The following is a 16,016-nucleotide window of genomic DNA, read 5'->3' as shown; positions in this document are numbered from 1 at the left end:
TAGTGCAAAGAACAGATTAAAAACTCCAGCTTTACAGGAGAAATGTCCTGTTACCCAGAGATTCAAATAACCTTAAAACTTTATTGGAAACATTTTATACATGTATATTACAAAACTTAGTATCTCTTTAAAATACTAACATTGAAGAAAAGCCTTTCAGGCCAGTAACTCAATCTGAGACAAACAATGCAGAAGGCAGCACAGTCCATCTGCAGCTGTGGTGAGCTCTGAACAGGAGACCAGAGGAGTTTGGGGTGCTCTGTTTTCCTACAGCTTCAAGTTGAGGATTCCCTAAATGGCTTCACAATTCACCACTGAGGCTGCACCACTCCATGACCTGGATTGTACCAACACGCCCGTGTGTCCTTGTTGCTCAAAGTCTTTGCCTGTCATAGTGCTTTCCAAGTCTTCTTGGCTCGCAATTTCTCCAGCATTTTCTGCAAACACAGCAAACCATGAGACCACAGTACTGAAGCTGAGGTGACTGCCCTAAAGCCAGCATGCCTGGGTACTGTGCCTGTAGCCAGAGCAGGAACGGGCAGTGCTGGTCTGGACAGCACTGAGGCCACAGATTACAGGGCAGGGGGAAGGTGTGCTTATTCCTCTTTCCTGTTAATGATGGGATCTGTAAAGCAAGGTAACAAGGGCAGCCTCTCACTCCACCACAAAGCAGGTGAGCTGGTTAGGGCTAAAGGCAGGAATTGGACCTGGATTCCCCCATACTAGTCACAGCCTGTGAGGATTAGCCAGCATTTCCTTCCTTACAGTTGTATAGGGCACAGCAGGGGATGGGGAATTGACAAGCTCAAGGTCCCTTGTTCAACCCTGTTCCACCACAACTGCCATCAAAACCCCAACAAGATTCTTGCACCTTTCAAGTTTGGGCATGCCCAGAGCGTTCCCTACCTCGAGTAGCCAAAGCAGCCCAAAAACACCAAACCTCAAATGCTGCCTTGAAATGGAAATTTGGTCGAGTCTGGACTAAGAAAAACACTGCTATTTTGCTACAAACCCTTCAGCAGCTGGAGCCCTTTTGCTCAAGCTCTGGTCATAAAAAAGTTCAGCCTGAGGCAAAACCTGAGCTCAGTTGTTGACAAGAAAATTCTTACATGGGCTGTACCAATGGTATCACTTAACATCCAGACTGGTTTGAGGGTCTCCATTTCAGCTCCATTCACACTCTGACTACAAGCGCAGTGAAATCAAGAGACCAAAGGGCAAGAGGACACTGTAGCAAACTATCATCACCTTTTGAAACTCTTTAGCCTTTTCTCTGTTTTTAGCGTAAGTTTCTTGCCTTGTTTTTTCTTCATTTCTGATTTTTACTTCTGCAAGCTGATTATAAAGTCTGTGAAAATACAAAAAAAAAAAAATTAGAAAAATCAGTGTCTAGGCAGGGAGGAAGTGGCAAAGATGGAGCAGGTTAACAAGCTTAAGGTTTTGCCCTGGCTCAGTTGCTAGCAATTGGGACAATTTGACTGCACTCTCCACTAATCCAGAATCACTTCAAACCCTCTCCCTGTTCAGAGCTGCACTTGTTGCCTGTTACTGCTCCTAAGTGCCCAAGGGCAACTGTGAACCTGGCATCAAATTTCACCCATGTCAGGCATTGAGTGGCACAGCTGCCTCAGCAGGGTGTCAGCAACAGAGTGACCTTCCTCAGTGCCACCTCTGCAAGGGCATTTCCCAGCAGGTACCTGCATCAAACACACCTGGCTCCTCTCCCACCTCTTCAGTGTTAAGCAGCACTGGGTCCAACAGGAACAGCACAGACTGAGCAGCAGCTTTCACAAAACACAGACTAACGACTTTTTTTCTTTTTTTTTAAATTAGATTTCTCCCACTTGTGTTCATGCAATACCTGGATGTACGCTGGCGCATTTCAATTTCTCCAGACTTCCTATTCTCTGGAGAAGATACTTTCACTTCTGCTTTTTCCAACTGATTGCCAAGTGCACCATTTTTTCCTAAGGGGAAAAAAGAAGCCAAACGTATGATAAATTTAAATCTCCAGTTCAAGTAACTCAAAAGCAGAGATTTCCAAAGATTTTTAAATGACATCACAAAACCCAAAACAAGCTGGCAGAATGAAGCAATAGAGATGACATCCTGAGTTAAAATAAATCCCCCCAGTGTCACTCTTGAGGCTGCTGCCTGTGCTTTAGGCCATCCATGGCTCTGCACAGCCAACCCCCAAGTCCCCAGGGGACCAGGCACTAGAGATGCACCGGTTTGCTAAACACGGCTGTTTCTGTGATAAGCAGCTGTGGTTTGCAGAGCCACCTTACGATGATAATGGTGGGCTGATTGTGAAATATGAAGAGCCCCCATAAGGGCCTTTACAACACAGGCAGCCAGACAGTGGGGGAAAACAAAGCTCCCTGATTCCCTGAGAAAACAAATTAAAGAATATCCCAGTTTGCAATAGCAAACATGTAGCAAATATAAAATCTATTCTTTGATATGAAACAGCAATTGAAGGGATACCTAATGCTGTGTCTTGCCCCCTACATAAACCTACCAGAGAGAAGACCAGACTTCTTCTGTCTGCTTCTTAGATTCTCAGACTTTCCTCCTTGAAGCTTTCTTGCTTCCAGTTTTTCATTTTCTCTCTCCTTATTTTTTATTGCTTCTACTCTTTTCAGAGACTCCTGGATGAAATTCTGCTTTCTTTTTAAAAAAGATTTTTGTAAACTTCCGGGTGTAGCTGCAAATTCCAGCAGCATCACTGTAAAAGAAAAGGAAAAGTCTCCACACTTCTCGCTTTTAATAATAAGCAATAAGTCATGCATTTCAAGGTACTTCTAAAATGCTGAGCTTGAGCATGTTTGTAAATGGCATGAGGAGAATGGCACTGAATGATGAGGCGTCTTGCAAAGCCAGCAGCAGACCTATGGAATCCAGTAATGTCAGCAGGTCTGCCCAGACAAATGCTGTGAGAAATACTGCATCAAAAGCATCTGGATGCATCAAAACATACTGAACACCTGACAAGTCCCCAACACAATTAAGTTCTGTGAATTCCTGACCTTCGCATTACTGCAGTTGATCTTGGACAAAAAAAAGTCAGTATTTTATTACTGTTCCAGACTACCATTAGAATAAGGAAAAGGACAATTCTTTGGCTACAGGACTTGGGAGACTTACAGAAAATGAGAAATAAACAAAGGTACACAAATTATGACAACAAATCAGAAAATGGCACATAATTTTTGAAAATTAAGTCAGTACAAAACCAAACAAGTGTAGTGGTAGAGATTCTGAAGTTTCATGAGAGAGGACCTGGCCCACGAAGAGACACATCAATCTGACACACACTAAACCTCAGTCAAAGGTACTACAGACCAAGCCTGAACAGCAGGATGCACTTGCCTAAGTAAAAGCAGCTCCAAGTTTTCCAAATGAGAGGTGTATTTTGTTGACGATTTTAATACTAAAAAAATACTTTCTACTTCAGTGTATTGAAGAACCACATAATTACCTGCAGTCTGACGTGATGGACAGTGACTCTTGTTGGGACTCTGGGCTTTGGGAGAACTGTCAGGCCTTATGAATGCTGAATAATCTGCATCTGGAGCTAGTGGTAGAAATTCTCCCTCCTGTTTCAAAAGGATCAGTGATTGGACTGGAAATGCTTAACACGTATGACAAATTTGATTGAAGCAGTACTACTGTACCACTAGCACAGACCCAATACAAATAAAAGACATGCTTTTGCCTTTATGCCTGATGCAAAGAAAAATCAGAAATGGATTTTGGTAATAGGTATGAAAAACCTGTTTCCTAAAAACACTTTAAAACTTAAAAAAACTGAACAACAACAACAACACCAAAAAACTCCACCCCCAAAAAACCCAAAACCTCAAAAAACCCAAAAACATTCATTAAAGACTTTTGCCTACCAGATTTTAATTGCATGTTCTTAATACAGGTCTGCAAATCCAATTTCTTTTCCTTTCCTCCTGCTCTCTCCAGTTCTCCCCATCACTTTCTTCCGCTCTTTCTTTTCCCCCCTTTCCCAGAGGCAGGTGACACCCACTGCAGCAGTACAGCCTCCAGCTGCCAACCTCCACCTCCCCCATGTATCAGCTGCTTGATAAAAACCCATCCTTAGACACTTCCAGGAATTTTCTAGATGGCTCCTGCAATTAGTGCATGATCTAATCTGTTCATCTAACAGACACAGTTCTATACTGTAGATACTGGTTCTACATCAGTGCTTCAGCACCTGAACTATGGTCTCATTACAGCCCACCCCTCTGCAGTTTACAAAAGCCTTTGCTTTATATAAGCAGCAGCAAGAAGAACACCACAGGTTAATTAAGTGTGGCAGTTATGAAGAGCTGATTCATTTTCCCTCTAACTGCTGTTGCAGTCCGGTATGGCTCCATCCCCACAAGGTGAGGGGTTTCCCTTTTTTTTTCCTGTCTAGTTTGTAGTTTTCATTTTATCCCACGCTCTCTTCTCATTCAGTTTTCAACTAGTCAGATACAATTCAGTCTTGCAAACACCAGCAAGATGGTTTTGTTTTTTTGCAACAAGTCTTCTCAAACTCTATCTAGATCAATATGACAAGGCAGTGACTCTAAGGAATATCCCAAATTTAGGATCTATTCAATCTGTCTGGAAAACAGAACATCAAACCAAGATGATCCAAAGCAATTACAAAACTTTGAGAACCCAACAACCTCTTGTTTTTCAACAGTGGATTAACTGCTACAGTGGGGCCTCTCCTTATTGTGATTAATACTAAGTTCAAACCAGAATCACATTAGATAATGCTCACCTCAGTATAAACACTACATTCAGACTGATCCACACATGCTGAGTTACCCACTGCATCCTCCTTAATTTTCTCTTGGTTAGGATGTTCAGTGTCTGATTGTACAATACTGATGTCATCGGAGCTTATCAGAGTGAGCTCAGGTTCTTCCATAATACCATGCCCTGACTCAGTCTCCTAGAAAATAAATTAATCAAGACATCAGTAAGGAAAAAAAGTAAAACCCAGTATTTTCAGCAATAGCAATAACTGTTGTCAGGAAAAAGAAGCTCATTTAACATATAGAAAAAAGAAAACCTGCCCCAAGCAATAAATGAAATACAGAAAGAACATTTATATATCAGAATTCAAAAAACTGAAACAAATAACCAAAGCAACCAAACAACTACAAAAACTCCCCTCTCCACAAGTTTAAATTACTTAATTCTAGGGAAAACTTATTTTTTTAAAGCTACGTCAACGCTATTTCTTTAAGTTTGCTTATGCTTGGGTTAATTTATTTACCTCCTTCAGGCTTCTAAATGGAGCCAGGGGCTGTTCAGTGAGGCACCCATGCCGTGTAACCCAGCTGCATGAGCTCTATCACTTGGTGCTAAGAGAAGGAGATGCAGTTGGGATGCTGCAGCTCCTCCAACCATCGTGGGAACTCAGCTCATTTAAACTACTGCTAATTATCTCAGTGCTAGGATCTGGAAGAAGGAGTAGGGAAAAACTCCAGGAAACAGGAACTAAAACTGTGAAATCAACATTTGCCAAGCTTTCAGATATTAAAGGTCTAAAGTAACTTTGTGCAACAACAAAACCCCTGCTTTTGGAAATCTGTTCTGCTCACCCAAACTGGAATATGATATGAGCTTCTGGGCACAGGATGAGAATGTTTTTTGTGTTCTTGGAATAAAGAACTGTTCTGCCGTGCAACAGGGGGCAAAAGGACATCTGAGTCTTCCAAGCTGGTTTCTCTGAAAACCCTCAGAGATTCTTGTCCTTCTGGAAAGCTTTGATCTGGCTCCTTTTTATCCATACTGCACTGAGAATGCAGCTCCACAGCTTTATTTACTTCATCTACATGAACTGATTTTTCAGGAAGCTTCACCTCCTTCTTCTTATCAAATGCCTCCAAAGGAAATTTTTCAGAAGACATAGTCTCTTTTACTAACTGCTGAGGCAAAGTTTCATCCATTGTAACGGGTATGGGATCTAGTTGATAAAAGGATTTTTGCTCTTCCAGGCGAATCAGACTTTCATTCTGCAGATCTTCCACTGAACACTGGAGATTAATACATCCCATACTTCTTGACAGCTCTTCATATCCACTTGCAGGTGAAATACAGCTCTCATTGCCTCTGTTTTTAATTCCAGGGGTTTGTTCAAAAGGTCTCTGTGACCCAATGTTCATATCCTCTGGCTGATCAGCATTCTGACAGTCATCACTCAGAGTAGATTCTAATTGCAGTGGGTGAAAAGATTCTTCAGATCCTGTTTCAAAAATTGTCAGAAGTCAAACTCCTTGCTAGCAAAACAGAATTTCCACTTAAAGTCCCTCTATAAGAAGACTTTTCAGTAATGTATAACAAGAAGTCTAGTAAAAAGGAAGAAACATTTTGTTTAAAAAACTGCTAAAGTTTCCTCAAACATAATGCCATTAACATTACAGAAAATTATTCCATCACTGTACACAAAACTTCAAGAAACAACACTTCTTGCTGCTTCTTAGAATATGTTTAGGGATGGACTTTGTGATGGTGCTGACATAACTACACTGGAAGTCAGAACATTTTACAGCTTCTACTCTGTAAATGGAAGTCCTTCGAGTCTCTTTTGGGCCTGCAACAAAGTCTCCAAACCAGAAAGAAAACGATCCAAAACACCATTACTTGGGTGTAAGAAAATCTTCAAAGTAGAAAGCAACATTCAAACTGAAACAGAGACTACTGTTCCTACAAGGCACAGTATTGCACCCTAAATTATCTTTTTTTATCTTGCCATAGAAGTCAAGATACCATTTTTCCCCAGAAGAGGCTGGGCAAAGAGAAAGACTGGGTATCAACATTAATTATTGGGGAGGCATTTCAGCAGGACAGTATGTGCCAAACAGACAATAGTGTTGTTTAAATCACTTTTTTTTGTCCTAAGTTTGCTAATATCTGTTTCACAGACTCCAGCATTGTGCTATTACCAGGCTTTTTATACACATGGAAAGTGCCACAGAAACCTTTAATGGTTTCCTTTAGACATTTTTTTGCACTCTGATACACAGAAAACATCTAGTTTTACATGTATAAAGAATATTGTCTGCTGATAAACAGCTGTTAATGGGGAGGGGAGAATTACACTGCAACATCAGCCAGCAACAGAAAATTCTCTAGATGATGCACTTGCATATCAGCCTTCCTTGAACAATCCAAAACAGTTTTTACTTGCTTAGCCTGTTGCTTATGTTATTTTTCCCCTCCTTTTAAAGCACAACAATAATTGCTTTGGGATTATAAAAACACTTAAAAGATGGGAAGATTTTGCAGTTAAACCACAAAGATACTGTCTATAAGCAATTTAGAAACAGAATGGTTTGAAGTTAGAATTGAGCTTCTTAAATCCTATTTGCTGTGACTGCAATCACAACATCTTGAAATGTCAACCCCTTCTAGCATTTTTTATTACTTTCCAAGTCACAAATATAACTGACCAATAACATTTACATTATAACTACATCTATTACTTAAACTATTGTGCCACGTTTCCTGTTCCTGTTCAGCTTTTTGCTGAGCATCTTGAAATACTGAAACATCTGATTCTTGCTGCAGAAATATTTAGATTGCTACTAGCTGCATTTGGAATTTTTAGAATTTAGAATTACATTAAATACCAAGTTAATTTAAATTTAACTGCAAAACTTCACAAAATATTTTTCCTGCTATAAGCTGCAGTTAACAATCATAAACTTCCAATCCACTAAATTAATTACAACACTGTAACTCAAAAGTGGCTGTCATATCTTCCACTTTATTTTGTAGAGAGATAAGGCAGTTCTGTAATCAAACCAAGAATCACAGTGTGCAGTATACTGCTGTGACTTAACAGTGGGAAAGGAAAATGGAATTGTTTCTTGAAGAACAGAGTGTATGTAAAAGACAAATGTCTCAGTTCAGAGAGACACTAACACATGAACAAAATTTTAACCAATTTTCTGAACCTCCTTACCTTACTCAAACTTACAAAGTAATGGATATACATTAACAAATACTTGAAAAAGGACAGTTTCAGCCGGACTTGATAGTTCTTTGCTAACCAAATCACCACAGAAGGAATAAGCAACACAATATCCATTGCAGTGACTTGAATACCTGGTCTGCTTTTATATCACAGTCTTAACTGCTTAAGAAATGAACTTTAAAAAATTTAGGAGTTTTACCATTAAAGGTGGTGGAGTAGACTGTGATGTGAGAGTGCAGTGGAGTTAAGACATTTCAAAGCAGGGCTGAGAGAAGCGAGCTCTGTCCCCATTTCAAACCCACACTAAGGGCTGGTATTTATACACTGGCACAAAGCTGATTTTGAAAACACTGAACATACCTGGAATAACATTTTCTCTAACCGACCCTTCTTCTGATGAAATGTTCTGCCCATTTGTTTCAGGACTAGAAGGCAGACTGCTTCTTTGTCTGTTCAGACTGCAGTTTTTCTCATCTAGAAATGTAGACACATCTGGACTTTCTGTTGAAAATTCCGATGTCTAGTGGCATAAAAAAAATTTGATTTAAGATTAATTTTCTCAGAAATATGAGGGATAAAAAGTTTTTGATTTTTGGGTCATGTTTCTGCTACAACCAGCAATCTAGGCATATAAAAAATACACTATGTTTTTTTCTGAATAGTATAGGGATTATGCATTTAAATCTTACAAAAATCTTCAGCCAAAGTATTTCCTCCACCAGACTTTTCCCTGCAGTACCTTGCTAAATTCTCTACTGTGTTGGAAAATTCTGTATTGAGAACAGGATGATGAGGATGATGTATCGAAGTCAACACTTGGTTCCAAAGGCTGAAAGATCTGGTGATGGAAGTTTGGAAAAGGTCCCTCCATTTCAGGAAAACAGGGTTCAGTTGCTAGAGCTATAGGAGAAGAAGTTATTTTAAAAACAAACATCACCCACACCCCCAAAACAAAATCAAACAAACAAACAAACACCCCAAACAATGGACATATCACGAGTTGTTTCTATAAACAGCAAACAAAGCCTATGGAATTCTGCAGGTATACAAATACCAGCTGAAAAATGAAATCTTTACAGCATCCAATTCTTTGACACAATGCAGGTATAAAAAGCAGTAAGAAAGTGCTACCCTGATTCAATTTTATTATTCTTTAAATGCAAAGGTGAAGTCCGTAAGTTCTCTGCTCAACTCTTGTGAGACTGCCTCAGAAGCAGTGTGGGTTTCTCAGTGCAAAACTCAGAACAAGACCAGTGAGGAGCCACAAGGATGATTAGAAGATGGATGTAGCACATGATGTTCAAAGAGCAGCTAAATAACTGAGTTTGCTCAATCTTAAAAGAAGAACTGGGGGCGTGAGGGAAGTCTGCTGTCTACTAACTCTTAAAATAAGAGTTAGTAAGTCTGCTGTCTACTAACTCTTAAGAGGTACAGTACAGAGAATCCTCAAATGTTCTGGGGTGGAAGGGACCTTAAAGATCATCTAGTTCCAAACCCCTTGCTATGGGACACCTTCCACTTGACCAGTTACTCAAAGCCCCATCCAACCTGGCCTTGAACATTTCCAGGGATGGGGCACCCACAGCCTTTCTGGGTAACCTGTACCAGTACCTCAACACCCTCACTATGATTGATTTCTTCCTAGTATTTAATCTGAATCTGTCCTCTGTCAATTTAAAGAAAATGCAGTCTCCTTGAACATGCAAGGAAAAAAAAAAAAGAAAGAAAATAATAAAGTTATTAAAATGTTGCTTGGTGGCATAGCATCTTTGTCCTTGGAGATACTCAGAACTTGCCTGGACAAGCCCTTAAGCCACCTGGTCTAAGCTGGATCTGCTGTGAGCAGGAAGGGCAAAAATGACACAGGTACCAAGCAGCCCAGCCACAGTGGCAGGAAGCTGCATGGAACTGACAGAGACCTGGTCAGTCTTTTTTTCTGCACTAGATAATGTTTGTGAACATATATCTAACACCAAGCTCCAAGAACATCAAAGTATTGAACTTTATGCATGTAGAATCCTTATTGACTTTTAAATTTAAATTGAATATAAATAATACAGACCAACACCTAACACTGAGCAAGCTCCTCATTCCGTATGATCAGAGAGAAGCACAAAAATGCCATAAAATAATGAATACCTTGGAAATGTGTACTGTCCTCTGAGTAAGAGTTCAAGTTCCCAGTAGGTCTCCCCAACATCTGCTGCATCTGGTTTTCTTTATAAAAATACATCTCTCTTTCAGACAACTGACTTTCAGACACTCCAGACAAAATCTCTTGCCTCTGCTGCAAGGTAAAAGGAAGCGAGGAGTTCCAAGGGTGGCTTCCTGTTTCTCTCAGAATTCCATCTTCTCTACCATCAGAAGACAATCCTGAAATAATAAGTTAGATGTTCACAGTTATGCATACAAACCACTTGCATTACATCATTTGAAAAGACAGTGCTTAGAATCCTGAAATAGTCATAAAGAGTTCTGGGGTTTTGTTTCTTTACTTGTCTCCTGTCAATGCTCCTGCAAACCTTACCACAGATTTTCACAAAGGCAAGTTGCTAATATCTAATGAGGGAGTAGTCAGTACACAGCACTTTTACAGAATGTAGACTTAGGAAATACTGAAATAAAATCAGAAACGAATTAATACTGCTATTTTATGCTAACCAGCACATCTTTACCTCCTACTGCATATAAATGTGCCAATCCTTTCATGTCACCTTGAATATTTTCATGACACCCCACAGTGGTTTTATTTGTGCTCAAACAGAAATTGCTTTACATCAACACTAGAAACCTGAGGGATCAAGACAACCAAAATCATGCTCCTAAACAGTTCACCAACCCTTCTTGATCTATATCTTTATTATTTATAAGCTTACAGAAGAACTGCAGAAAGCTACCAGAAAAGGTCATTACTAAGCACTGAGTGTATGGTGAAAACACAGCTAGACTTGAAAAATTTATTTAGTCAAATAACTTCTGGTATTTTTCTTCAAGAAAAATTCTGTTGTTTTCTTTTTTTTCCACAACTAAAAAAAGAATAGAGAAGAAAAAGTACAAAAAAATTATCTTGGAAATGGCTTTAGCTTTCTTACATCAATAAAACACAGATGTGTCACACTTGAGTTATAAAGCTTACTACTCAAAAAAACATCTGTTTGAAAAATTAGGGTTAAAATGAGCCATTGAAATTTCAGGCTATAAAAACTGTAATCTTCAAAAATTGATTTATAAACATGGAATAACACATATACATATGTTTCTTAAGAAATCAGATGCATGTCAGAATAACCCACTATTAAGCCTCAAAGTAAGTAAATCCAAGGGTCACTAATCAAACTCACTTCCATGTTCATAAGTAATACTGTCAGGAGCACTTAAATATTTACTATAAAGGACTTGGTTTTGACTTAATGAAAAACTAACAACATCAAGAGGCAGACTACAGATAAAAAATAGTAAGAACACATATTTCCCAGAAAACTATTGAAAGTCAATACGGCATTCAAATGACATTTTCACAAATAAGTCTTTAAGAATTACTGTGGTGACAAGCAGATATTGGAACAAGTCTTAACAGCAAGACAATCATAGCTCTGCAATAATCCATGATATACATTGATTTGGAAACTTTTATCAGTGTATCACTTGAAAATAATTTTTAAAACAAAAATTGCCACTTGAAAGCTGCTAGTGTTACAGTTGCATAATAAAACTCAAAATATCCTTTGCCAAAGCGGATGTATAATAATATTAAATTATTATAAAAGTAAAAAATCATAAGCACCTAAGAAAACATTCTGGTTATAATCAACTCTATAAGATGTATTAATCAACCTTTGGTGAAGTTTGACATAAGCTTACTTCAGAAGAACTAATGTTTGGTGAGTTAGACCCATAAAATTAAACCACAATTTTCCTTTTACAAGAACAACAAAATCTGAACACTCACGGGTGTCAATGGGGCTTGCGTTCAACATTTCACTGGTTGAAAAGGTGCCAGTGGAAACTGTTGAAGTTACATCACAGGATATTCGTTGCATGAAAGCCTCTGAACCTGGCACTTCCTAGGATAAAGTAACACACCTATTACCGTGTATTCCCATGTTCAGAAGTAAGGCTGTAAACCCACACATTTTATTCTGAGCTCAGTTCAAGTGTAGGAGCCTTCATGTTTTGCACAGTCAGGCAAATACAGATTCATCCTTGCTCAGTACAACACATTCACACCCCATGTCCCAGGCACATCACCCCCCAACAGCCCCCTCCCCCCTCTCTCTCTCTCACACACACACACACACACACACTCATATAAAGCCTCTCAGAACTGCACACAAATCATGACACCTAGAAGATTGTGTTATCTTCTGGTGGTCAGATTTGGCTATTTCTCATCACAGATCCACTTCAGCTGAATTGTGGATCTCAGAGGGACATACATGCAAAACATTAAAAACTCATGAACTTTACAAGTACTTCCAATATTGAGCTTTTTGCATACAGGAGACTTAAAATCTAACTCTATGAAATTAAACTAAAATATACAAAATCTTCTAAAGCATTATCTTCTTTAATTTTAAAGTAAGCTCTACAAAGTCATAAAGCAGATCATGAGGGTTCTTGTACTTCAAAATTTTGAAGAATTAGATATGAACAGTTCTTCTCAAACTCTGACTTAAAATGTGCCCTAAGAAAATACAAAATCTATGAAATCCTGCTGTTACATTTCTCATTACATACTATATATATATTTATATATGTATATATATATGTATTTAACATACACATATAGAACATTTACATCCCAAGGTACATTTATATATCCAAGTCATACACAGCATGTTTTAAATACTGTTTTTATCTGCTACCAAAATGATGGAATCTTTGAGGGAGAGAAAGGAGGGAGAGTGGTGCTGGTTTTGGCAAGGCTTTTAACACTCTCACAATATTCTATGATCCCAGTTTGGATGTTGCAACCTGGATGGATGGACAGTAAGAAGAGTAAAAACCTGACTGGATAATCAGGCTCAGAAGTCAGTGACTGACGGGTTACACACTTTGTGGAGGAGGGGAACAAGTACACAGGGCTCTGTCCTTGGCAATGACCCAGAGGAGGTGACAACACACTTTTATCAAATTTGCAGATACATTAAGGCAGGAAGAGCATCCCATGCACAGAACAGCAGTGCTGGTAAACATGAGGACCACTGAGGCTGCCTCTACAGGAATGGTACGAAACTCAGCAAGGGCAAAGTCCAGCACCTGGGAAGGACAAAGCCAGAGCACCAGCCCCAGCTGGGCCTGCCTGGGGAGCAGCACTGTCAAAAAGGAGTCTCAGCAAGCTGAGTGTAAGCCCATGGTGTGCCCTGACTGAGGAGCAACAGCATCCTATGCTGTATGAACAGGAACAGAGCCAGATGATGCATCACAGTGGTTACCTCTTTACTTGGCGCTTGTTTTACTGCTGCATCTAGAATAGTGCACCCACTCTTAGCCACCCAATATGATAAAGATTACATCACAAAATAAAGAGTGAGTTATATGATTATTTTGTTATGACTAACCGTATTCTCAAGCCTGAATGATGGTCCAGAACTTGTTCTAAGTCTCTCTCCACCTTCAGCAGCAACAACTGGTGAATCTTGAGACACTTGAGAATCCTGGGACTGGGCTGAGCACAAAAGTAACAGAAGCCATAAGGAACAAAAAACCATTTTTGAGTTCATAGTGAGCAATGCACAGCAGAGGGCAGTAACACTCCACTGCTGCTGGTCTCGCTCTTCGGGCACAGATTCTACCTGGTGTTAACCACTTTCCTCTCACCTACACAACAGTTTTTGCTTCACCATACTACCAATTTCATCAGTAACCTGTGGTCCTTGACACACCTACCTATAATTTCTAACTACCACAGAACAGGCAGGAAGAGCTCGAAATTCATGTTTTGGCTTAGCAGAATGAAATGTGGCTTTGCCAGTGTTATCACTATCATTTCACTGGAGTGGGGGAATCCTTTACAATCTATCATTACAGTGATTACAAAGAAAAGCAGACATTATAAGTGAATCAGAAAAACCAGAAGAACTGAATTGCTTAACTACAGCATGACCAATACCATGGAACTGAGTCACTTTTGCCATAATGCTCTTACACATAAAAGTAAGATCAGTATCTGTGCAAAAAAACCACCACAGCATCACCCTAAAAATGCAATTTCTGCATTCAGTGCTGATAAACACCTTCAAAGTTTGACAATTCTATGATTACAAATTAACTGTCACAAATACATATTCTTATTTCCAGTACAGTATTCAAGAAAGAAGTGCTAAGTATAAAACTGAAATGAAGCACAAGTGAAGTAGGCATGTTTTCTCCCAATTCTAAAAAGGCTGCTAATGACAGACATTGCAAATACCCAGCTTTTATAAGACTCTCTTCTTAAGCAGATCAAACTTTTTCTGAATTCTAACACTAGTTTCTACTTTGTATATGCTGAAACTCAGCTTCTTACCAGATGGCAAACTCTGGTTGCTCTAATTCATACTATAAAAAAAAGGGAAATGTTTCCTCTGTAAAGCAACCACAGTAATGGATTGATATAACAATAATAAAGATCGTGTTCTCAATAAATATGAAACATTTTCAAACTCATTTCAGGGAGAGGAAAAAAATCCAAGATTTCTTATAGCCACTATTACCCAGTAGACATCTAGGAGAAAGTACAAAATATAAATGGAAATACATCTAAAACATGTTTATTTAGAGATCAAGTACTCAGCTCAAGTCTGCTCCTCTTCCTTGGAGCAGGATACAGGAGACAGGATCCTGGAAATGAGCAAGGCCTTCAAGAAAATTCCTTGAAGAACCATGAAAACTGCAATCATCTTATCAACTGCTATTTAAGTATCTCCATAGGAGAAAAAAATGCATAGCACAAAGGATTGCTAAACTTAAAATATTAACAAGAAGCAGTGTCTAGAAATGGCTGTCAGATGTTCAGAAACTAGAAACAGACTACTTATTTTAAATTTGATAAAAAAGTAAATTCTGGAACAAGCTACCACATAATTCTCCATTTCTTGATACCTTTTCATCAACATCAGAGATAATTTTCTGAAAGAAGTTATCTTATTTTCTCTAGAATATCACCATGATAGGCAGTAATTCAGGATACACTAGAGATGAGATTCAACATTTAATAATCTCTTGTATATAAATTCTGTGGAGAGCTATGTTACAAATATTTCGTTACTGAACTGTAGTAACCTGCACTGCTCTTGTGATATTAATACCAGGGATGAACAGTATCAATTTCATGCTATAAACCAAACTATTTAATTAAAAATCCATGCTCATATCCCATGACTTTATTATATTATATCTGTAAAAATCCTGTATTTGGTGATTCATAAAGGAAGGTTTTTCAGTCTTCTCTCCCTCCTCTAAAATAGTAGTGCAAGGTTCTTGTTCCTCACAGCATCCTGACATCAACATGGAACTTTCATGCTTTAACTTTCTGGCCACCATAATGTCACAAAGAATTTTTGTTTAAAAGCTGGATCTGTAATATCCAAAATCTTCTTTTTCTCCCCAACAGAAATGGCAGTAAAACAGCAACAATTATTTTAGGGTGCAATTTGAAAGACCGAAATGACCAAAAATCCAACCACTCAGTGAAGACAATATAAAAACAGGGATTAATCCAAATCCAGCCATGAAGACAAACAAAGAAACAAACAGAAGCTAAACTGGTAATGGAAAAGAAGTCTGTTGAAATGCCAAATTATGGACACCTATTTGTGATTACTAAAGATAAATTTAAACCTTAGATTAGCCTGGATCACAAAATAAAGTCATGCTTGGAATAACATCCCTGTACACAGTAGCAACACATGAAGATAATAACATCTGGGACACCAGTCAAGGGAACCACTGGAGATATAAAGAGAGACAAGCCTGATGATGTGTCTTCAAGGAGAACTGTGGAAGAAGTGTATGTTTCAGACCTTGTCACTAATTGCAGGCT

The 16,016-nt window shown here is 38.7% G+C and overlaps 1 protein-coding gene and 1 non-coding gene across 3 annotated transcripts in view; both read right to left on the bottom strand.

Annotated features, from left to right (window-relative positions):
* Positions 1 to 61: 61 nt before the first annotated feature.
* The window catches only part of CEP295 (centrosomal protein 295), a 42,011-nt gene continuing 26,056 nt past the window's right edge, over positions 62 to 16,016 (bottom strand). For both annotated transcript variants that reach the window (XM_038128682.1, XM_038128692.1), the window contains exons 18-29: positions 13,555 to 13,661; positions 11,943 to 12,057; positions 10,133 to 10,366; positions 8,733 to 8,893; positions 8,354 to 8,513; positions 5,616 to 6,259; positions 4,787 to 4,960; positions 3,482 to 3,599; positions 2,522 to 2,728; positions 1,862 to 1,967; positions 1,249 to 1,348; positions 62 to 437 (exon numbers count right to left, since the gene is read on the bottom strand). In XM_038128682.1, the coding sequence (XP_037984610.1) occupies positions 390 to 437; positions 1,249 to 1,348; positions 1,862 to 1,967; positions 2,522 to 2,728; positions 3,482 to 3,599; positions 4,787 to 4,960; positions 5,616 to 6,259; positions 8,354 to 8,513; positions 8,733 to 8,893; positions 10,133 to 10,366; positions 11,943 to 12,057; positions 13,555 to 13,661 (2,174 nt within the window). In that variant the 3' untranslated portion in view covers positions 62 to 389. The remainder of the gene's footprint in view (positions 438 to 1,248; positions 1,349 to 1,861; positions 1,968 to 2,521; positions 2,729 to 3,481; positions 3,600 to 4,786; positions 4,961 to 5,615; positions 6,260 to 8,353; positions 8,514 to 8,732; positions 8,894 to 10,132; positions 10,367 to 11,942; positions 12,058 to 13,554; positions 13,662 to 16,016) is intronic.
* On the bottom strand, positions 12,310 to 12,393 carry LOC119710711. Its single transcript, XR_005259617.1, has one exon. It is a non-coding gene; the product is annotated as a small nucleolar RNA U2-19 (small nucleolar RNA).

This window comes from Motacilla alba, chromosome 1 (assembly GCF_015832195.1).
Source record: "Motacilla alba alba isolate MOTALB_02 chromosome 1, Motacilla_alba_V1.0_pri, whole genome shotgun sequence".
Taxonomy (NCBI): domain Eukaryota; kingdom Metazoa; phylum Chordata; class Aves; order Passeriformes; family Motacillidae; genus Motacilla; species Motacilla alba.
Note: the sequence above shows the minus strand (reverse complement) of the source record. Positions and strands in the feature narration are given on the sequence as shown.